Genomic DNA, 25,522 nt, shown 5'->3' on the forward strand with positions numbered 1-25,522 from the left:
GTAGGCATACCCGTGTTTTGTCAATATTTACTTCAATATCACGAAATCGGGGCTTTTGGCCCGATACTCTAACCAAAACATCACAATTACGTGACCATGTGTGACTTTTAGTAGATACTCAACTATTGGTATGTGCAGGACAAGGGCGCCGTTTTCTGTGTAACTTTGGAGGGCCCTATGAAAGATGTGCATTAGTAGAAAGGAAAAATGAACGACCATGTACTGTAGAAATAGGAGAACCTGCTTCAACTTAGCAATTTGGCCCCCCTCGTTAGAGGACCATTTCAACTTTGGAGGTCCCAGACCACTAAACCCCCCCAGGATCGGCGCCCTTGGTGCAGGAGTAACAACTTATGCGAGTTAAATGAAGTTTTTCTAAATAATCAACCTTCACCTAATAAGAATATTATTAATAATAATAATAATAATAATAATAATAATAATAATAATAATAATAATAATAATAATAATAATAATAATAATAATAACAGCGGTTCGGAGTTCACGCATGCATCGGATATATTTAATGAGAATCAAGCAGCCACTAGCATGAGTCACTTCAACATACAGTATGTACTGTAGTTAACCTAAATATTTCTTCACTCCTTTGTGGATTTTTGTAGGAAACGAGTTCCTTCTGAGAATCCCTTATGGCTTTGTCTCTATTCTAGTTGCTATTTTTGTTTTGCTAACGGTAATTTTCTTAATAACTACATACTTGCACTACCTAACACAATAATATCGATAATATCGTATTTTAATATACACTTACCCCCGTTTTTCTAAGCAGACTACAGCACTAGACAAAAGAACACACACAATAACAAGTCAGAATTCGCTCCACAATAACACGAAAACCAGTCGAGCATGCGCAGTAAGTGCTGGAGACTAGCTTCAAACAAAACACGACAGGTGACGCTCACATCAAGAAGAAATGCATCCGTACCGATGCAAAGATCTGCATCAATTGAGTAATCTTAAACCACAATGCATTTATATGTCTCAAATGACCCATTTTTTATTTTCGATCGTTCTCTAGGGTTGAAAATGCTGCGCATCAGTGACAAAAACGAAATTTATACATATTAACGCGCCATTCGATGCACGTAAATGTTTCTAATTTCCTATGATGCACTTGTAGTTCTGTGTGTATGCTAAACTGAACCAAACAACAAATTCAATAGAACCACAAATATTTAACCAAAGTAGAATATGATATATGGGCGCGAAATGTTCTATAAATCGTATTAACTTATTAAACTATTATCTTCTATAAGTATATAATCGTTGCACTACTATTTATGCGTTATCTTTTATATATAATTGTTGCACTTTAGCATTAAGGAAATTAAATGTACCAAAGTTTTGTTCATGGTCTTTTTAGTCTTCTTTTGTTGATTCTTTTACCACTCAGCGCACAATAGGTACACTTGAGCTCGTTGGAATCTGTGTTCCATACTCTTTCTGCTTATGTATCACTCATGACTCTCTGCTAATAAGTAGGAAAACAGGGAGCGTCCAGAATGTGACTGTTTCACACCTTCAGGTGACTCAAAAAAAAAAAAAAAATGGACATAACTCTGTAACGATTCATTTCCCGACATATGGTCGTATGAACTTTTTTACTTGTCTACCCATAAGGAATCCACCCCTGAAATTTTGCTGTGTCTTTTTGTTACACCCTGTATATTTATAATCAACAGTTGCTATTGTCCACCTTCAAACACTTTCTAAAATGCTATGGGAAAAGTTATACTTTTGTCATTGAGTAGATCTTCAGTTCGTTAAAATACAGGTGTTTAATCACAGACATCTCTAGAACTTTAAATATGTTGTAAAGTTCCACTAGAAGTGCCTAAGATAGATGCTTGTGAAGAAGTCTAGAAAATATCTTTATCAACAGTCAATTGACAAATGAATGATGTTATATAAAGTGACGCCATTAGTACATACAAGGCCTTTAATTAGGCTCATACTCAGTGGTGTCGTTTCCGGTTTTGCTTGGTGGGGATGGGACAAGATTCTGCGGTAGAAGTAGGTTTTCATGTTTTTCGTTAGTATCTATATATTAGAATGTTAGGTTTATATGTTTGTGATCAAGAAAAGTTTTTGTTTGTGGACGTTTACGTGTTTGTGGCCAATTGTTTTAACAATATCTCGGAAACAACAAGATCTAGAAAGATGCTGTTTTCACTGATCTATTGCAAATTTTGTGTAGGTTGTTCAGTTCCAATTGAATATTTTTAAAAATGGATATTATGTCTTTATTATATTTTTAGGAGTACACTGGTGGTATTGAAATTTTAAAAAGTAAAGCATCATATCCTACGAGTTACACATCCCAACACCGCACATTTATATACGGGGTTAGTATATCTCTCCAGCGTTTGTTTCATGGCCAAATGATAATGAGAAACAAAGGATATCCATTTCTGTAGTCTAAGATGAATCTTCATTGTTTGAAGCGTTTTGCTCAATGAACACCATATTTTTCTATATCATGACATTATAATTTATTGTGTGTGTATGTGTAATGTATTTGCTCATTACATACTGCATTCAAGAAAGAAAACAATGATCATACATGAATTAGAAACTCGAACGGGAAGTAGGCGCCAAATTTTGCCAATGGTGCAAGATATTGGAAAAATAATGGAAAAATCTCCTCTTTATTATACATCTTGCTGATTTTTTTTTTTTTTTTTTTTTTTTTTTATCAAGACGTCCTTCTTCACTTTTGTCTGCATAGGGACAGGTATAGATGTTGTGAGGAATGACAAGGAGATTCATACTCATATATGAATGATGCGCTGTGTATAGAACGCAAGTTGAGCTAGTATTAATATATTATTTCTTAAAATGTAACTACATCAAACTCAGGAGGAGAGAACTGTTTCTTTGAAGTCTAAAATGACTTCACTGTCTATATTGCACATTTAGTCATAAACAAAAACAAAATAAAATTTCTAGCATCAAATTTAAAAATTAAAATGTACGTGGTTTATCTACAAGGGAAGTCAATTTCTATGATAAAGGTTCTCAACGTATTTTGAATCATAAGTATATTAGATCAAAACATTTTCTTCTAAAATGCTATCTTTTCTCTGGAAGCTAAATTGAAAATTAGGTTAAAACATGCGGTAGAATATTACTTGTGTACCCTCTTCTAAACTTGACGAAAGTGAATGTTGTTTAAAAAAATAATAAGTACCACAATAATTAAATCCTAGGGTTGTCCACGAAATGAGATGAAACACATTTCTGATGCTGACACGAGACGAGACAGATCTCTTCCAATATATAAATATATATATACAGGGACGGATCCAGGATTGTCTGAGAGGGATGCACCAATAACTACCAAAATAACCAATCACACTGAAACTCTTCAAAGTGACATGTGACAATATTCTTTACCTCTGACAACACTGATGCATAGAACGGAGGAAAGTTTTAAAGATGGTCGCAAGTGTTATGCAGGGAAAAAAATGTTCTTCTCTCCTCCTGTCTTCTGTTTTCTTTTGTACTTGACAAATTTTATGTTGTTTTGCTTGTTGAATCTTTTTCCTTCAACCTTTAGAAAAACCACTTAAACTATCGCTTTTGCAAAGCTCTGCTTTCTTCTACGCCCCAAACGGAAACATGGTGGCAGAAAGTTTCGGAAAGTGTTGTTATTTTCACTGCCAGCTTCTCATTTTAGATAGTGTATATTTACAACGAAGGGGGGGGGGTGCACATGAACCTTTGCACCCCCCTAAATCCGGCCCTGAATATATACATTTCCCGAGATGAGACCTTTCTTTCACGACATTTCCGAGACGATACAATCTTAACTTTTCTGTCACACAAAGTAAAAAAATAAAACACCATTTAAACACTTTTAGTACAGATTTTGAAGGAAAAATTTGTCAAGTAATATTTAGAAAGTGTTCTTCACGTGTCCAAAAAGGGTTAGTTCTCAAAAACAGTGTCTAGTGTGACATATTTATAACATTTTTAACGCCCTTAAAACACTTTCTGTCAGTGTATGAAAATATTTTAATCATTTTCTGTACACAAATGGAACACTTCAAGACACTTTTTGACACATTAACCACTGTTCGAAAGTAGTTTCTAAAAGACGTGTAAAAAGTATTTGAACATTGTTTTATTTTTTGCAGTGTACGCTACCCTATTAAAAATGTTCTGTTAAGTGGGAAATGGTTAAATGGCAAATGGACCTCTTCAACAGTCCGTCTATGGTATACTAAAACCGGAATTCGACCTTTTTAGAAGTCTATTGTGGTGAGAGGGGTTAAGATTTGCAATATATATATACGAGAAAATAAGAACCTTTGGTTATTATCATTTCCGCACGATGTCGCTGTATGTCCTTAGAATGACAGAAAAGTAGCCTTTTTACGTAAATATTTTACTAACGTAATTTGAACACCTTAAGATATATATTCACGAAGAAATTAAATGTCGACTAAAAGCAGGGAATTCGTGTTACTATTCGGTTCAAAATCTCTTGTCGTCGCGAATTCTGTCGAAGAATTTAAGCTTAAAATATATAAAACGATAATCATGCCTGTTGTTCTGTATGGTTACGAAACATGGTCACTTACTCTGAGGGAAGAACATAGACTGAAAGTATTTGAGAACAGGATCCTGAGAAGAATATTCGGACCCAAGAGGAACGAGAATGGGGAATGGCGGAAACTTCATAACGAGGAACTACATCGTTTATACGGTTTACCCAACATTGTTAGGGTCGTCAAGTCTAGGAGGCTTAGGTGGGCAGGTCATGTAGCTAGAATGGAAGAAAGTAGAAACGCTTTCAAAGTCTTGACTGGAAGACCCATAGGAAAACGACCATTAGGAAGACCTAGGCGCAGATGGGAGGATAATATTAAGATGGATCTCGCAGAGATAAGAATACAAAGTCGAAACTGGATGCAATTAGCTAAGGATAGAAGTCAGTGGAGAGCTTTTGTGAACGCGGAACTGAACCTGCGGGTTCCATAGGCCATAGAGTTAGTTAGTTAGTTACTTAAGATATATATTGTACATTTTATAACAAAATGTTACCTAACTCTGTATCAGCAGCGTTATTTTAGATTTTGCTAGAAGGAGGGCAAAATTCTTCATTGATATAAGAATTTCGTGTTTTTCTTGGTATCTCACTATATAATTGATTAAAATATCTATATTTCTGAAATTCAGGACGGGAGGGGAGAAGTACCCTTCCTTCCCTACTCAAATGACTCCCCCCTGCTCTCTCTCTCTCTCTCTCTCTCTCTCTCTCTCTCTCTCTCTATATATATATATATATATATATATATATATATATATATATATATATACACACGCAGGTATGTAGTCCTAATGTTTGAATTCTCGGGTAGATGTACTGTCTCAAATAGCCAATACAGTGCTAGAAGTTTCTTGCCTCAACAAACGCCTGAATAACCGCTTTAATCGTTTGGTCAAAACCAGAATGCTTATTCGATATAATAGTATACGTACACGCAATGATACGGACAAGAGAAGGGGTTAGATAGCTAAATTGATGTGCAAGAGACATATAGAGCGAGAATATGGAGAATTCTCTTTCCCCCTCGGACCCCCTTTCCGTCAAATTGCTAGTCTCATTCGCCACCCCGAAAATGCGCTAACAAATTACCTTATAGACTGGGAAATTGCCACCCGTGAAATCTGCTTGGCCGTTTGCAAGCGGATTATGATGTGGTAAGCGGAAGTACAGTATAATTGATGCGGTTTCACCATTTCCAGGACACGACAATGATGATTCACGAGTGACGAAATATAATCAGGCTTAGCAACAATACGCCAATAAATGAATATCTACCACGTAATTCAATGTTGCTCTATTTTGGTTATTTTCACCCTTAATGGAGGCCCATTTTTCTGTATTTCTTTTTCTTTTCAAGTAGAATCCTGCTTTTGTTTCAATATTTTAGCATTAGACAAGCCGAGTGAAAAAAAAACCTCGATTTGTTTTCGTAATACTACGAAATATTTAAAACTTTGAATCGGGTTCTGGAAAATGTGAACATGTATTAGGTTATTGGTAATACAGCTTCTACGAAAAAGAAAGAAAAGGAATTAAATTTGTACTGTTGTCATTAACAAATAGCATTATCATGTGTACACCACGTGAAAGAGTTTGATTGAGGTCATTTAGTTTAATTTTACTCTTATATTTCACTGACATTATTAGTATTTTGTATCCTGAACATTATACTAACCTTATAATCTCATCAACAATGCGGGTAGTCTATCAAGCAGGGATGGTATTCATAATTTTCCCATAAGAATGCATGATGAACCGATTTTTAATTAAACAGAGGCTCAGTGGTAGGGGGCTTACCTATGGTGTGTGATATCCCTGGTTTGCTCCCCGGCCAAGTAAGTTTGTGGTGGACAACATTGTGCCCGTAGGTTTTCTTAGGATGCTCCCATTTCCTCCCATGTTTTCGTTCCACCAATTGTTTTATCATCACTCATTTGAAGGTCATAATCGTGGGACATTATACTGAAATATTTCATTTCCGATTTTTAATTGGCCATATCTAGGAATGAACTGGATTGATCCTCTCCATCAACGATCCTGAATCCTATGTTTTAACTCTGGCCAAACTTGATGGTGATCCTTCAATTATTCTTTGAGATATTGCTCGTTGATTTTGAAACTCAGCTTCTGTTGTGCGAGGTTGTATGAGACATGGACATACAGCTTAACGTTGGATTCAGACTACAGGAGTCCCACCGGGAATCGAACCCAAGTTTCTCGCAACTTGAGATTGTGTGTCTCAAGGACGAACACACGGACAGAGTACATCTATCAGTTTAACTGTCCACGATTATGTCCGTTCGGCTAAGGGAGACGGATTATTAAGGCAAGTTAATGATGATGGAGATATTGATGGAATGAGAATGTTAGAGGAAATCCACGGATACGATGTTCTCCACCATAAACTTATATTTCTTGGGGTCGAACCAGAGGACACGCGCAGCAGAGGGAAGAAGTCTATCACAGAGCCACCGTACCTCCCACGGACAGAGTAAATGGGGTTTTGGTACACGAAACTTAATAACTGCTACTGTACATAATATAAACTTTGAAACTATTCTATGTGTAACAAATGAAGATCATATACGGAGAGTCGGTCCGCCATCTGTCGACAGGTTTCAGAGCTGAAAACGTCAGCGATAACGAGAAACATTTTTCTTATATAGGTTCAGTATCCCAAGAATAGATTTTATCTTCGTTTTTATCCCTGTAAGCTGATTGGAAGTGGTAAATACTAGGGATGGGCAAAACCGGTTTTTATAAAAACCGGAAACCGGGTCGATTTTCACCGAAACCGGTTTGGATTTTCTCCAAAACCGGTTTCGGTTTTTTTTTCAAATACCTACCATTTCCTGTTTGACTGGAGAAAACCGATAGCCGGTTTTTTGGAGAAAACCGAAACTTGTTTTCCCGTTTTCGGTTTTTGTGACCACCACTAATAAATACCTACCATTTCCTGTTTCAGTGTTTATTGAAATACAGTAAAACAGTAAATGAGAGCTTTTTCATACATATCCATTATTTGTGGAATATACAGGTACTTCTTTAAAGAGTTAGCCCAGGAGGAATGGTATGGTGGTTCAGGAGTAGAACTCTTCTTGTTGATCCGAATTCACAGACAACATGCCAAGAACCTACTAACGAGCGGAATGTGCTCAATACCGTGGCTCTTTCCGCTAGGTTCATATTCTTACAATACTCCTACATTTTTTAAAAAAAGATTTTCCACCTTAAAATACACATTTTATTTTTTCATTTAATTTTTCCTTTGATGAAACTTACATTTCACTTTCTTATTTGATTTTTACACCTATACAACACTTTTTACATTCTTATTTGTGTTTCTTAACTCATAAAACTCACAATTTACTTTCTTATTTGAATTTTTCAACCATAAAAAAAAAAACAATTTTCTTTCTTATTTGAATTTTTCAACCATAAAATACAATTTACTTTCTTACTTGATTTTTCACCTATAAAACATGAATTTCAACTTCTTGAGGCATCTTTCACATTCTAGTTCAGCTTTTATACTGATAATAGTGGATCTGAAAAGGTAGGAGGACGCATGACGTCATGCCGTCTCCCGTGCTTTTCTTTCCTCATTGTAATTTCTTTAGGAAGTTTAGGGACGTCATAGATATTTTTGGAAGTGGGGTAACAACGTCCCACTCACTTTTACCCCTTGCCTTAGACAAAAGAGAATCGGCGTGGGAGATCCGGGTTTGATTCACGGCGGGAGCTCTTGTGGTTCGGGTTCCACGTTAATCAGTGGGTCCTGTCTCATATAGCCTCGCTGCTGAAAGGGGACGCTAAACTCAAGTCAACCCAACAAAAGTGACATCTATCTTACATTGTTTGCCCTGTAACTTCTTGAGGACCCATTCTCGATTGAGTGGCTACTGCATGTGGTGTCGAACTTTTTACTGGGGTGCGGACCGATTCTTCGGATTAAAACTTACGAGTGGTGCTTCAGATCCTACTTTAAACAGCAAGACCCGTCCCATATAGTCTCAGTTCTGAATAAGAATATAAAAGTCCAGAACGAGATGACATAATTTCAAGAATTTTTGAGATTTTCTTCGCCCCATTTGTAATATTTACATCAACAACAGTGCTACACCATTACTAAATTTTTTCCTATAACACATTTAAAAACTTCCTCACATTGTGACGTAATAATTGTCTTCTTTAGTATCATCAATTATTTATTATTTTCTTGTATTTCACATTTCTTAGTTTACACTACATCCTCGCTTACATTCGTAATACTACTATTTCCAAAATAACATCCTAACCATTTTATTTCCTTTCCTTTTTTATTTCTTCCACTACTTTCAATCTCTTCGAGTTCTTCTAATAGTTTCCATCCAGATATTTTTTTTAAATTCCTCTCTATACTTCATTTCGAACGATTACAGGCGTTTCCTGTAATTTGTTTCATATTACGCAGTTTTCTCACAACACGTTTCAATGCTTAACGCGGAGTATGGTTAATGTTTCTCCAACCGTTGTCAAACTAAGTTTTTTATCTTCATAAAGGTTTCGTTTTCAATTCCTATTCTTACTGTACAGTTTTCCTTTAACTTTCAGAACTTAAATACTAATAATAGTTAATTAAAATCCACTTATGCCTCTATTTCCTATTGAAGTACAGTCTTTACTATGTAGATTTTTAACTAATTTTGCATTAATGTTCTAGTATATTAAATACATTGGACCTCTAATTAACTCTTCATCTTATGTGTACTATTTAGGAGCCGACGAAACAAGAATTCTTGGACCGAAAGAGCAATATTACAAGCAGGGAAGCACCGTGAGCTTTACGTGCTTGATACCGAGCCAGATGAAACCCCCGAAGACAGTGGAGTGGTACCATGGTCCCAAACTGGCCACGTTTAACTCTGCCAGAGGAGGTATTAATCAGGAGACGGTGATGACCGATGCTCAGACAACAAGCAAGCTTATAATTTCTTCTGTCACTCCAGAAGACTCTGGCAACTACACGTGCGCCCCATACAACTTGAAGCACGCAAGTGTTTCACTATTTGTAATTGAAGGTAAATAAATGTTTAAAATCTATGTGTCGTTCTAACGCTTCTGCATATGGACTCACAGTATAAGCTTGTTGTTTGGGTTTAAAGGTTGTCCTTGAAAATTTCCAATTTTTACCCATTAAAATTTTCTTCTTTTGATTGCAGTTATTTAAAATATTTTAGCTTTTACTAATAAACTAACAACAGTTTTTTTATATCCTAATACCTGTTATAAAATGCGATTGCAATTATTCAAGAAAGAATTAAACATATTTATTCTAATACACTAGAAGCCATTCAAAGAATGTTAGTGTATTATTTGATTTTCGTGTCATACTGACAAAGTATCAGTACTCTTTAACTTTCTAATTTTCTGATACTTACAAATTACTAAGAAATTCGAATCCTCATTTATCAATTGTAATTTCCTACCCTTACAATACCTACAAAATTATCAACAAAACAACAAAAATTATCATTGAATAATTTTATTCACTTAACGCTTGCAAATTACTCTAAAAGAAAAAGATTATCAGAATGTTTTAACACGCTCACACTTGTCAACTAATCTAAAAAAATGAACTTTATTTATGTACTTTATCTGTACTTACTATGAAACAGAATATTAATCAGTTACAAGTATCTTTTCTTGTAGGTTCTACGACCTACTGAAATGTATTACACTTATCAGTCTTAATCTTTTATTAGTTTCATGCTTACATATTACCCTAAAACTGAAAAGATTATCAGAATGTTCTAACATACACTTGCCAACTAATCTAAAAAAAAAGAAAAATTATCAGTTCTAGTGCCTACTTCATCTCTATTCACTATGAAATAGAATGTTAATCAGTTACAAATAACTTGCCTTGTAGGTTCTACAATCTACTCAAAGGTATTACATTTGTCAATCTGAATTTTTTGTTCCTATAATGCTTACACATTACTCTAAAACGGAAAAGATTATCAGCATGTTCTACATTGCTGACACTTGCCAACTAATCTAAAAATATGAACTTTATTAGTTGTAATGCCTATTTCATTTCTATTCACTACGAAATAGAATGTTAATCAGTTACAAATAACTTGCCTTGTTGGTTCTACAATCTACTCAAAGGTACTACACTTATCAGTCTCAAGTTTTATTTGTCTAACGCTTGCAAATTACTCTAAAACGGAAAAGATTATCAGAATGTTCTAACATGCTGAAACTTGCCAACTAATCTAAAAAATAATGAACTTTATCAGTTGTAATTGTCTAGTTTACCTCCATTTACTATGAAACAAGAATATTAATCAGTTACAAGTATCTTGCCTTGTAGGTTCTACAATCTACTCAAAGGTACTACACTTATCAGTCTTAAGTTTTATTTGTCTAACGCTTGCAAATTATTCTAAAACGGAAAAGATTATCAGAATGTTCTAACATGCTGAAACTTGCCAACTAATCTAAAAAATAATGAACTTTATCAGTTGTAATACCTATCATCTCTATTCACTACGAAATAGAATATTAATCAGTTACAAGTAACTTTCCTTGTAGCCTCTGCAATCTACTCAAAGGTACTTCACTTATCAGTCTTAAGTTTTATTTGTCTAACGCTTGCAAATTACTCTAAAACGGAAAAGATTATCAGAATGTTCTAACATGCTGAAACTTGCCAACTAATCTAAAAAATAATGAACTTTATCAGTTATAATTGTCTAGTTTACCTCCATTTACTATGAAACAAGAATATTAATCAGTTACAAGTATCTTGCCTTGTAGGTTCTACAATCTACTCAAAGGTACTACACTTATCAGTCTTAAGTTTTATTTGTCTAACGCTTGCAAATTACTCTAAAACGGAAAAGATTATCAGAATGTTCTAACATGCTGAAACTTGCCAACTTATCTAAAAAATAATGAACTTTATCAGTGTAATACCTATTCATTTCTATTCACTACGAAATAGAATATTAATCAGTTTCAAGTAACTTTCCTTGTAGGCTCTACAATCTACTCAAAGATACTACACTTATCCGTCTTAATTTTTATTTGTCTAACGCTTGCAAATTACTCTAAAACGGAAAGATTATCAGAATGTTCTAACATGCTGAAACTTGCCAACTAATCTAAAAAATAACGAACTTCAGCAGTTGTAATTGTGTAGTTTACCTCCATTTACTATGAAACAAGAATATGAATCAGTTACAAGTATCTTGCCTTGTAGGTTCTACAATCTACTCAAAGGTACTACACTTATCAGTCTTAATTTTTAATTGTCTAACGCTTGCAAATTACTCTAAAACGGAAAAGATTATCAGAATGTTCCAACACGCTCACACTTGTGAACTAATTTTTTTAAAAAAACTTATCAGGCTTAATTTTTTATTCGTCTAATGCTTACAAATTAAAATAAAACAAATTACATTATCAGCTGAAACATTTTTATCTTGTATTTAACAAACTACTCGAGAAAATGAACGTTATCGGTAGTACGGGACATTCCCTTTTCGTTCAGAGTTCTGTTTCACAGAATGGAACTGGTTTATTAATGCTAGCCAAGCCCGAATCCACGAGGGAGGGCTAGGGGGACCAGTTCTTTTAAATTTTTAATGGATCACTGAAATTTTTCACGATAGGCTTGCAAATGAACTAAAATATGGTGATGAATTATAATATAGTTGGATCGCCCCACCTACATTTTGGACTGGCTACAGATATGTACTAAAATTGTATTCCTTATGAAAAAGAAGTTCTCACTTCGACCCGTTTACATATATGCGTAATTTATCATTTACAATATAGAAACTGTGACAAATTATTGTAACGGAACTTGCATTCAGAAACTACTTTTAGTTTTTTTTATATAACATTCCCAGTTTTATACTATTTTTACTTGTAAAACATTTGTAGGACTTGAATTGTTTTAACGAGATCAGGAACGGAATTTGACCCATCCGACGTAGCAACAGAGTTGAATTAACATTGCCGTTTAGCCCTGCTCATTTGGCTACAGAGTAGACCCGCCACCAAAATTTATCCTCCAACAGAGTTGACCCTCCTAGAAATGGGTATTTCGTTTTTTTTATCAATGAGGTAGACGGGTGGGCCAGATCGTCCTTGAATGGATCCCAGTACTTACAAAACTCTGGAACAGATAACACTATCAATTATAACTATTCAGTCTGCTAGTACTTACAAACCTCTGGAACATATAACACTATCAATTATAACTGTCCAATCTGCTAGTACTTACAAAACTCTGGAACAGATAATACTATCAATTATAACTGTCCAATCTGCTAGCACTTACAAAACTCTGAAACAGATAATACTATCAATTATAACTGTCCAATCTGCTAGTACTTACAAAACTCTGAAACAGATAACGCTATCAATTATAACTGTCCAATCTGCTAGCACTTACAAAACTCTGAAACAGATAACGCTATCAATTATAACTGTCCAATCTGCTAGTACTTACAAAACTCTGGAACAAATAACACTATCAATTATAACTGTCCAATTTGCTGGTACAGTAAAACCTGCCTTCAACGGACCCTTTATTAAATGGAAAACTGTCTTAAAGGGAAATATTTCATGGTCCCGTGGATTTTGGAGTAAAAGACATGTAAAAGTCCCTTCATTAAGCGGAAACTGTGTTATGCGGACAACGGAAAGGAAAGTAAACCTTTAACGGAAAATTCTGAGTTTCAGACTACATCGTTTAGAAAATTTTTAAACATCCTGTGAGAGGGTAAACATATACTGTCTGCGATAATACTTCGTTCTTTTGTTAAATCTTTATGGGCAGTGTTGACCTTCGTCAATCACTACTCATATTCAGCTCCCACAATTTTTCGCTAGTCCTACGTAGCATGTCAGCTGTCAGTCTTCTCTGTAGGCGTACTTCTGTTCCGCTTGTGTAGCAACTAGCGACAGCCAACAAAAATGAGAAGAAAACTGACAAAACAAAGTTTTGGAAAAATGAATTGAGGTAAAGCAGAAGTTATATATCTCCATCACGTGTCGTGAAAACAAGGAGAAAAGAGTTCAGAGGACTTTCAAAATTCCAGAGAAAGCTTTTCTGTGTCTTGAAGTATACCGCAGCCAAGTAGTAGCAATGTATGCAAAAAATCCTGCTTGACTATTGGGAAAAATAAAGGAAAGTGTGCACAGCATATTTTGTGTTTATTTTAAGTTTTTTTGGGTATTAATCCGTAGAAGGAAAAAGTACTGTAATTGAACAAGTTGCGTACATCAATATATTTTCTAATTATGTCCGTTATAAGCATATATATTTTTTTAAGGGAAAGGTCTATCTCCATTAAGCGGAAACCTTTCTTTAACGGAAATTTTTGCGAGTCCCGTTCGATTCCGCTGAAGACAGGTTTCACTGTACTTACAAAACTCTGGAACAGATAACACTATCAATTATAACTGTCCAATCTGCTAGTACTTACAAAACTCTGGAACAGATAACACTATCAGTTATAACTGTTCAATCTGCTAGTACTTACAAAACTCTGGAACAGATAACACTATCAGTTATAACTGTTCAATCTGCTAGTACTTACAAAACTCTGGAACAGATAACACTATCAGTTATAACTGTTCAATCTGCTAGTACTTACAAAACTCTGGAACAGATAACACTATCAATTATAACTGTCCAATCTGCTAGCACTTACAAAACTCTGAAACAGATAACACTATCAATTATAACTATTCAGTCTGCTAGTACTTACAAAACTCTGGAACATATAACACTATCAATTATATCTGTCCAATCTGCTAGTACTTACAAAACTCTGGAACAGATAACACTATCAGTTATAACTGTTCAATCTGCTAGTACTTACAAAACTCTGGAACAGATAACGCTATCAATTATAACTGTCCAATTTGCTAGTACCTACAAAACTCTGGAACAGATAACACTATCAATTATAACTGTCCAATCTGCTAGTACTTACAAAACTCTGGAACAGATAACACTATCAGTTATAACTGTTCAATCTGCTAGTACTTACAAAACTCTGGAACAGATAACACTATCAGTTATAACTGTCCAATCTGTTAGTGCTTACAACTATTCTGCAAACCCAAACGTTATCAATCGTCAATTTTTAGCTCGGTATCATTTATGAACTACACATCACAAGCATGAAGGATATCGATGTTAGTTTCTGTCAATATTTCAACACGTTAATTACTTCGAAACAAAGAATATGGCCTGTTTTAACTTTCTAGTCACTAATGCTTAGAAAGTATTGTAAATATTTTCAGATACCTAGAACTGTAAAAAATGCTATACAACAATAGTCTTAATTATTTGTAAGTTTCTGTTAGTTTAATACTCACAAATTACTTTAAAATTAATAATATTGAACAAATAATGGAAATTGAAGTTTTTCACTTTTTATCCCTGAAGTATACACAAAGTATTTTAAAACATTGAGTGTTATTTATCATAACTTTAAATTCATGTAATACTTCCAGACTGTCTGAAACAACGTTAGCAGTTGTAAATTTCTGTTAGTTTGACACTCATACAAACAGTCTGAGAATCTTGCTGTTCTAAAAGTTGTTACACATTATTTAAAACAAATAATATCAGTTCTAAGTTATCAGTGGTCTATTACTTAAAAACTAGAGATGGCCAGAACCGGTTCTTGGTGGAACCGGTTTTCGGGTCTGAACGGATCCGGTTCTTGAAGATCCGGTTCCGGAACCGGTTTTTCGGATCCAGGTCTGGAACCGGTTTTTCGGATCCAGGTCTAGAACCGGTTCTTCGGATCCAGGTCTAGAACCGGTTCTTCGGATCCAGGTCTGGAACCGGTTCTGAAAACAGAACCGGTTCCTCGCGGAACAGGTTCCGCTGGAACCGAAATTTTGTTACCATCCCTACGCTAAACGCGCGCTGCTGGCAAGCTGTGAACAACGTGCTAGATGAAATGGTGGAAGCGACAGGCAGGCGCCCAGGCGGCGGCAGCTTGTCTCATTTGGCTAAATAAAGCGGGTAACTGGCAAACTCATTGGCTAAACAGGCAAACTGGCCAACTCATTTGGCTAAACACCCACTGCTGGACCAAAATTTTTTGGGGGGGCACAAGCGGGTCTGGGCGGGGAAGGCACAAGTGCATGGTCCTCTTTGCATTATTTTTGAAGGTAAACTTTGTGCTTCCTTTACGGGTGTTTGGGGGCTTTCAGATCCAGGTCTGGAACCGGTTCCTAAGATCCGGTTCTGGAACCGGGTTTTCAGATCCAGATCTGGAACCGGTTCCTAAGATCCGGTTCTGGAACCGGGTTTTCAGATCCAGATCTGGAACCGGTTCTTAAGATCCGGTTCTGGAACCGGGTTTTCGGATCCAGGTATGGAACCGGTTCCTAAGATCCGGTTCTGGAACGGGTTTTCGGATCCAGGTCCGGAACCGGTTCCAGAACCGGTTCTGAAAACCGGATCTCCGAGAGCCGGTTCCTCGCGGAACCGGAACTTCGTGGCCATCCCTATTAAAAACTATGCTCAACAACGATCATTGTACACCCATGTCCATGAACTTTCTAAATGTATGTACGTATGTACGTGTGTGTGAGGTAGAATTGAGAAAATCAGCTGGGTCGAATAGCAAATTAATCAGAAACTGTTAGATGAAATTGAAAATAGAAACAGAAACGGGTTGGAAGATTGGTTGAGAAGGAACTGTATCTTGAAAGATGTGTGAGAAAGAAAAAGAAAAGGAAGAATTGAAGGACACTACAATTGATGGAAGGTGGAAAAACAAAAAAAAAAAAAATCATACGTGAAGATGAAGACGAAGAGGAAGAGAACTTAGGACTATTGTACATGGAAACATTTTTTGTGACAAATAATCTGTTAATAATGGCAGAACATCCAAGATAATGATGTTCCAAGGACATAAGGTCATCGTCAATATGTTAATGAGGACTGTTATGCTAAACCCCATTAGGTTCACTTTTCTTTGAAAATGATTTTTCTTTGTTAGAAAGAACTCTGGGGTGCCTGTTATCTATGGTTGAAATCTTATCGTCTAACACTCATTAGATACAGGTAAAAAAAAAAAAAAGCGTCAAAGTTGGCCTATTATACTCAACTCTGTTAAGTGAGTAGCTGATTTCCTTCTTAACAAACATTTTGGGGGGATCTTTTGGGCTTTCGACCTACAATTGAAGACAGTCATTTTTAATGAAGTTGGTTTAAGACTGAGTGACGCTTTAGATTAATATTCTGACGCGTACCATGAGGAAAATGCCTGGATTTGAGTACATTCTTGGTTTTAACTAATAAAATTAATGATGTTTAAAAGTAAAGTGGTTAGTAAACCCAATGTAGTTGATCTTTTAGTCACAACGAAAATAAGCAAAACGAGATAGGAAAGCGTTTCTGTTTAATTGATTTAAAACTCGTTTTAAGTTATTATGCTAGAACCCATTAAGTCCAGCACAATACAGTAGAGCGTCGATTATCCGAACGTTGGTCAACCGAACGACCGCAACTCGCTCACACCTGTCACTCTCCCACCCTACTCCATCATCCCCCTCACTCTCAAACCAAGTTTCCCACAGTAGTCGCCGCACTGAGCCACCGCTGGCGGAACATTGCTTCTAATGGGGCCTTCATAAGGCGCTGCTGACCGGCCAAGCCGCCAGTCGCTGTGTTTCAACAATCAACACACTTCTGTCGGTTTGGCACTGGCTGTAGAAGTAGAGGCAGCATCAAAGCTGCTCACAGCAACAGCTGCGCCAGCTTAGAGTTGAGGCGTGCCGCTCCGCGCATGGCAAATAAACATGTACAGTTCGATTATCCGAACAAACCAGTTTTCCGAACACCCATGTCCCCCAATTACTTCGGATAATCGACGCTCAACTGTACATGCAAAAGTGACATTTAAAATGCTCTTATTATAACGCAATTCGTAATATACATAGGTCCTCAGTCATATTTGTAGTTCTATCAGTAAAATCACTTAAAACTGTATATATATGACATTTTTACTTTCCGTGCTTTTATTGTGGGACACATCACAACATATTATTAATAGTTTTAAATCACAGTGGTATCTATGGTGCTAAATTGGGTAGAATTGTACCAACATTTTTACGAAAGGGGTTGAAAATGCCAGCGGGGTACTAACGGGCTAATGAATGACAAAAAGGGCTGAATTTGGTACAATTGTACCAAGTGTGGCAACAGTGACTCAATGACATAACGTCAATATCAATGTTAAACGTTCTTCCAAGGAAGATTCGCTTTACTTTTGTTTTCATTGCGGGAACAATACTGTATCCACTATAAGTGATGTAGAGAACTGAACCCTCGCTTCTACTTTCAGACTTCCTTTCGTAGAAGCCATGACGCGAGAAGTTTTCAGCGTTTAAAGAATGTTTAAAACTTTGTTTGTGTACTAAGACAACTCCCAAGGAGAAAACATCTCCCATAAGGCATTGTATTACTTTAAGATACATACAAAGGATATTTTTCTTATGAACACTTGTTTAAAATTTATGCACTGTTGTCCTTTTAGAGACGCGATGTATATTTTGAGCTGATTAAGTCATAAATTAGACAGAGAACACCAAAAAGCTCAACAGTTCTGACAGTTTGTGTCGTAAAATTTTCTTAATGGCCTGGCGCAAGCGCATAATTTTCATTTATGATATATGGATTCTTCCTACTTCCTCTTTATATTCTATATTCATCCACTTTTTTTCTTATTCTATTGCTTCAATTTTCTTGTTATTCAGAAACGTGTTATTTTTTATTGGAATCAAAAGAGAGTAGCTGACATGCATTAAGCTCTGATGCCTCGGTGACCAAACTCATTTTTCTGTAATGATGTAGTTAATGTATTTATAATATAGCTCATACGTTATATATGATAATGTGGCTCTTTATAGATGTCAAAATGTCAGATCTTATATTACACGTTCAGAAGAGTGCATATTAATATTTAAGAACTGTTGAGAACATGTTTAATTTTACACAAGGGTAACAAGAGTTTTCATGTTTGTTTGTTTGCTTGTTTGTGTATAGCAAAATTTTTCAGCCTCGAAATTACATGAGATGTGGATATACAGTTTAAAGTGGAATTCGAACGACGTGACGGTAATACGTTAAAATGTTCATACTCTCTCATCGGGAATCAAGCCCGGGATCTACAGTGCACCAGAGCCACAAGATTAGTGAGGGCGGATACAAGAGCTTTCATGGACACATTTTATTTTACAGGCAGATAACGTATGCATAGTACGCGGACACTGCCACGTAATACTTTGCAATATGCTCGCCATGATTGTCCAATAGAGTGTACCAAAAAAGAAAAAAAAACTTTTATTTTTTAAATGTTAAGATGGATAATGCGAGAAATTAGCCATTTGTAACCACAAAGACGCCTGGTTTTTGTTTTCAAATATTTTGGAGGTCTTTTAGGTTAGGCACGTCGATCTTGAATGATTTTCTATGCAACACAGACAACAATTTCACAAAATGTCATTATTCGGTTATTTTATGTATTTTTTCTGCATTATGGTCGTTTATTGTTTTATTTATGACAAATATGTTAAATTCGTACATCAGGGGAGTTTCCTATGCTTTTGGTCAAAAATTGTCAATTTTAGGCTAAAAATGCCATTTTTCTATTGAGGTTTTCAAATTTTCAAATTTGAAGTTTTTACTTTGACTTTAATTTGAAAGTTTTTCGATATTACAAGACTAAATAAAAGATTAGGCTTTCTAATTGCTAACAGTTCTTCAATTACTGTCCAGCGCTTCGCTTATTTTCATAGCTTATTATGCTTTAAAAATAACCAAAACTCACTACGAGGAGATGATTAGACTGCAAGTCCTACCCTCCCCAAATTATGTTATCAAACATTATTTTACTAAGGAGAAGGCCAAGATTTTCTTCTAGCTTTGTCTTTACACTTTACAGTCACTTTTTGTTCGTAATGTCAGCATATGTCCTCTAGTTTTCAATTTCGCTATGTGCTGACGTTGATAACAGGAGAACCAGACTTTGTGATGATTTACACAAGTCGTTCCATTCCTTAGGTGTGGCAGGGATAGTATTGAATTCCGATAACATACTTACAAATACGACTAACTGCCCTTTGCAATTAAATGACCTTTCTTTCGGTATAAGTTTAGTTGTAATACTTTTCAGAACAGGGAAATAACATAAATTATTTTTGAAAATGTTTCGGTAAAAATAACCTTCTCCAAAGTTTATTCGCTTGGTAGCATTGCCTGGGAGACAACCAGAAAAGAATTGAGGTTTCCCCATTGTATTTCAAAGATATCCTGTGAATGTTGTGTTTAGTGTCCTAATAGTATACGAGAAAATAATAATATTTTCTTTCTTGTGATGAGAAATTAGAAAATTGAATTTAACAAAGTAGAAGGTAATGTTTACTCAGACACATTCTAATTAATAGTTACAATTGCAGTTAAGTGACATTTCCTTTGTTATACATCTAATTTGAATAAACAAGGAAATAGCAGAGGGAAATTTTGAAACTTTCTGGAGCAAAATGTACATTTTCTGAGCTTATTCGCTTGAGGTTTTTTTAATATGTCAATTAGAAGTCTATTACTTGTGTCAACAACAGGGTAAATGTAAATTTTGTATTGTTAATGTTACAAATTCCACTTCCAGCCATCGCCCCTTTCCTATTCTACGTGGGCAAAAGAAAACCACTTAATTCGTAACATACCAAGCGTAAGTCGTCAACGTTATTTACCAAGTTTGGGTCCTCGTTGATACAGGGTGATTCAGATGAAATGTCACATAATTTGTGAGGTGATTCTACATGTGAGAATAAACCGAAAAATTCTCATGAACATGTGTCCGACTTTCTATTGTTACGGAAGTGGAGCGAGTTGAATACTATACATATCCATGAATGATTTTGAAGAAAAGTGTAAATATTACTTACGAAAATGCTGTATAAGCGCTGTGGTGGACAGAATAATGATCAGATAGATGACTGATCCGTCCTACAAGAGGTGTGGGGGTTTTTCAACAGATGGCAGCACTGTGACATCCCGCCGAGGCAACCAACGTTTACACCGAGGTAACCCAGTATGCAATCGTGGGTTGGATCAGTGAGCAGTCGCGAGGCAGTGTGCATGTCGTGTTTGAGTGTTGTTTAATTGAGCAAGTCCATTGTGTCCTTGAGTACTAACATGCCGCATACGTTCATCCATGGAGAATACTCAGACATGTTGTTTGTGTACTGGTATTGTAATGATAGTGTCAGTGCGGTTGTAACAAAATACCAGAGACGTTTCCCTGATCGGCGAACACTCTAGGCCGGGATATTTCCCAGGGTTTTTCAGACATTACGTGAATCCGGAACACTACCCAGTGTACATGTAACACCAGAACGTGAAGCCATCCAATCAGTTGAGGAAAGGGAAGACATTATTGCAATGATACAACGACGTGCCTCCACCAGTACACCGTGTATTAGCCGTCAACTCGATATTCTACAAACGTGAGTGTGGCGTACGTTATATTACGAGGGTTTGTACCCATTCGATGTGCAGCCTGTGCAACATTTGCATGCAGATGACACAGTAAGCAGACAACAATTTTGTGAATGGTTGGTTGTGCACAGAGATGTCATGTAATACATTTTATTTACAAATGAGGCTACATTTACACGAAATGGTATCATGAACACCCACAATTCTCATACATGGGCAATGAAGAACCCACCTGACACTAGGGAAACAAGATTCCAAGTTAGGTTTCCAGTGAACATCTGGTGTGGTATGATTGATCACCTGGTGATTAATGACCTGCATTCCTGCCAAATCGCATGACAATAGCAGCATTTGCTGATAGAAGACATACTTGCACTTTTGGAAGATGTGACATTAGAGTAACGACGGAAAATGTACCTGCAACATGATAGAGCACCGATTCATTGTACCAGACAGGTATCGCAGTATCTGAATAACACATTTCCTCAACGGTAGATTGGCCGTGGCTGACCCATTAACTGGCCTCCCAGATCACCCGACCTAACCTCATTAGACTTCTGTTTATGTGGCTGGTTTAAGGGGTTATATGTATGCTACAAAGGTGGATACACGTGAAGAACTTGTCGCTCGCATCACCAACGCTGTTGCCTACCGAAATGATGCTCGATGTGCAATACAACACACCCTTCCAACACGTTGACAAATGCGTTGAGATGGGTGGTGGACTTTTTGAACACCTATTGTACGATGGATTAGGCATCTTTAGCAACATTATTCTGTCCATCACAGCGCCTATGCAGCATTTCGGTAAATAATATTCACTCTTGTCTTCATAATCATTTATGGATGTGTGTAGTCTTTAACCAGCTCCAGTTCCGTACTTTCAATTATAGAAATCTCTTGAACAATCAATCAAGTTTCGTCGAAATTTCTCGCACAAAAGCAATATAGAGTAATTAATTCTTTGTGTCGTCATCTGCTGACAAAATTCTTATGGAATTTTGGTCAAATTTGCGCAATTTAAAGAAAACAATGTAAAATACTATTCATATTATCTGAATTAACAAATCCTAAGGAATTATTATTAAACGTATTACTGCAGAATTGAAAGAAAATAGATATAATATGGATAAATTGGCATCAGATAATCAAACACTTTACATTGAATTTTAATTACATTTTGTGTTGAATATGAAGAAATTAGCGTAAAATAATAGATTAATTTTGCCATTATCTGATAAAGAAAATCTTACGGAAGTTTAACAAAATTTCTTGAAAATTTTGAAGAAAATTATTAGAACAATGGATTAATTGTCTGATGGAAAGACTCTTATGGAATTTTAACAATATTTCCTGCTGTGGTCTAAGAAAATAGTGTAAAAATAATGGATTGCTTTTGCCATTATCTGATAGTAAAATTTGTAATTAATTCAGCGCCGTAACTTAGATTTATTTCTGGGGGGAAGCAAGCATTAATATTTGGACCTCCTAGAAAAGTTTGTTTTGGGTCATCCGACAAAATTCAAAAATATGCCCCTTCTTTCCATCTTTCTCTTACTCTTTCTGAGCTCTCAGGAGTCTGTGGGCCCTCTCGCACGCCTTGCGTTCGTTCCATACATAAATTAATTAAGGAGATAATATTGACAAATCTCGAAACCATATGAATAAATATTATTTCTAGGGCCCTTAATAGTAAACATTTTTTTACTGAAATGGGCCCAAGACTCATTTTTTGTTTCTCTTTTGTGTGTTGTTTTGTTTCGGTAATGTAGTGAACCTGTTTTATGCTTCATTTATAATTTCATGTTCGTATCGTATATGGAATAAGACAATTTTGTGTTAAAGTGGGCCCATCTCGAACGGCGGGAAGCGTTCCAAGGGGGGCAATTTCCTCCTTCCCCCACAAGTTAGGCCCTGAATTAATTTTTACAATATTACCTGTCGTATTTCAAGAAAACTGTGTTAAATAATAGATTAATTGGGACATCATTTATAAGAAAACATGGAATTTTAACAAAATTCCTACAAAGTTTGAAGAAAATAATTTAAAATAATAGATTGATTTTGTCATCATTTAATATATACAGGGTTTCTCCGTAAAGTAATGAAACTGGCCGCCGCGCGGCACTCCAGTCGGTAGCAGCGCCATCACCGGCGGGGGATTTGTTTTAGGGGGTCTAAGCTAAGCAAAGTACTAGCCTACAGTCGCGCCCGAGCTCTCTCGCAGTGATGATCATGCGTGGCTTTTTTTTTTTTTTTTTTTTTTTTTTTTACAGCAGAGAACGTGAGAAATGGTGCGTTCTGTAATACATAGCTAGAAGCGGTTTCTTGTAACCAACTAAGAGTCCCAGAATATATTTCATTTTCATTATAATTTTTCTACTGAAACCGGATGTGATGTACACCTACTACCACTTCCCGTTTAAATAATAATTGAGAACATATCACACCATATAAACGAAACTCCTTTTTATCCTGTATACGTGAAACTGTTACTTATTTCATTTATAGAGATTTAAGCAATTTATTAATAGTATGCAATTTTTTTGTATTATGTCTCGGTTAAAGAATTTTAAAGCTGTTTCTATAGCTATATATCTACAGTTCCTTTCAAACCTTCTGACGTTTAAGGCGTATCTTCCTTTTCAAAATATCCAATGCAAATTGGGCGACGTTGTCTTATAACTTTGTTCCTGGAATAGGAGAATTAAATTTCAAAGGCATGTCCTTGTGATAAATGTCACTACAGCATTAATAAATTTGTAAGAACTAATTTACTGTTCATTATCTTAATTTCTCGCGTTAAGATTTCACGTTATGCCTGTACACAAAAGAAAGTGAAATTCGACAACGTCGCACCTCCAGACCATTGGCTTTCGACAGACAATTCAAGACGTTTGAGCTGGAGTTTACATGAATTTTGTTTTTGTAATTCGTGTTTGATAAATGCATTTAAAGTGATATAGAAAAGTATTCTACGGTAGAAATATCTCAGCCACCTTCTAATTAAATTCTTTCTTTAATTTCATTTCAGGTGAACATACAGAAGCAATGCAAAGAGACATTTACAGCAGCAAATCATCAGCAGGAAGAAGTTACTTTTTTCATCCAAATCTGGTAACATTTCTCTGGATGCTGATAGCCATGGAGATTACGTGAGAGAAGACGTCAACTACGTATTGCCATGGACGAGACAAAAGACAATCGAAAACTTTTTTTTTTAAAAGAAACTACAAGACAGTGTTTCTGAAACGTGATATATAATTATCACTGATAAAATATGTTAAACATCATGTGTTGGCGGTGTTTGCAAAATGTCTGAACAAGATATTTCATGCAGACGCTGACGACGTTTAGTGCGAAGACTTATTACCTGATTACAGTATTATGTGCTATGACGTGTTCATCGACTTTATAATTGTAGACATTTTGTTTTTGCAAATCTTCACCTACTGCCTCATAGACAACAGTGATAGTGGAGACGCTCAGTGATACCTCTATGATTTATTGAAATATACAGGGTGCTGCAAAAATTTCTCACAATATTATGCGAATTGATTCCTCACTTCAAAATAAGAAAAAAAAGTTCGTATGGACCTGTTGTCGAAAGTGCAGTTTCGTAGTTATAGGGTGCAGAAAACGTGAAAAAATGAACTTTAAAGATCCATAGTTCCACTGCTATACGGCCGGTCGTAGTCTGGTTAAGACGTCACTGAAGAACTAGTACGTGAACGATCCAAATATCCATCCTTCAGAACCTTCGGTATTAGCACAGTCATATTTAGAGGGTATTTGGGAGTACATGATCACTCTCCACCTATCTCTCTAAAAATTAGTGTGCAAGTACTGGAGCAATCTTCAAACATAGATATTTGGGTAGTTAGCATACCAGTTTCTCAGTAGCAGAGTTGCCACAGTCCAAGCTCTGGTGTGGGCTGAAAAATAGTACCAAATTGAAAGAAAAAGGGCTGAATTTATAATCCTATACCAGTGTAGTATATGGCTCTATAACACGAAACTAAAAGAGGTAAAGTTAAAGGACACTCGCCCGCTCTTCCAAGAGTTCAAATAAAGAAAGTGTTGTTTTTAAAAATTATTTTTTAAAAATATCCAAGAGGATCCCGAACAACTATGGAAGTAGATTAAACTTTTCCCGCACGTAGAAAGTATAACAGAGGTCACAAATTAAAGGGGAAAACAATTATCATCTTCGGTATGTATTGTAAGGAAACCAAACGCGCCTCTATTTCAAAGTGACCAATACACCAAAATCGTGTTATGGCCATATATGTAAAAATACATAAAAGTAGGAACAAATCAATCATCTCCGAGTTCGTGTGTAAACAGTACATTATAATAAAATATTAAAATATAATTTATTGCACTTATTCTCTCTTATTTCACGACAGAAGGAG

General features: G+C 35.8%; 1 protein-coding gene across 1 annotated transcript in view; it reads left to right on the top strand.

Moving 5' to 3' along the window:
- LOC145666350 (zwei Ig domain protein zig-8-like) overlaps positions 1-24,318 on the top strand; it is a 631,696-nt gene extending 607,378 nt beyond the window's left edge. The window contains exons 5-6 of the mRNA XM_081733483.1: positions 9,334-9,636; positions 24,142-24,318. Coding sequence (XP_081589609.1) covers positions 9,334-9,636; positions 24,142-24,266 — 428 coding nt within the window. The 3' untranslated portion in view covers positions 24,267-24,318. The remainder of the gene's footprint in view (positions 1-9,333; positions 9,637-24,141) is intronic.
- The last annotated feature ends 1,204 nt before the right edge of the window (positions 24,319-25,522 follow it).

This window comes from Thermobia domestica, chromosome 12 (genome assembly GCF_964235325.1).
Source record: "Thermobia domestica chromosome 12, izTheDome1.hap1.1, whole genome shotgun sequence".
NCBI classification, from domain to species: Eukaryota; Metazoa; Arthropoda; class Insecta; order Zygentoma; family Lepismatidae; genus Thermobia; species Thermobia domestica.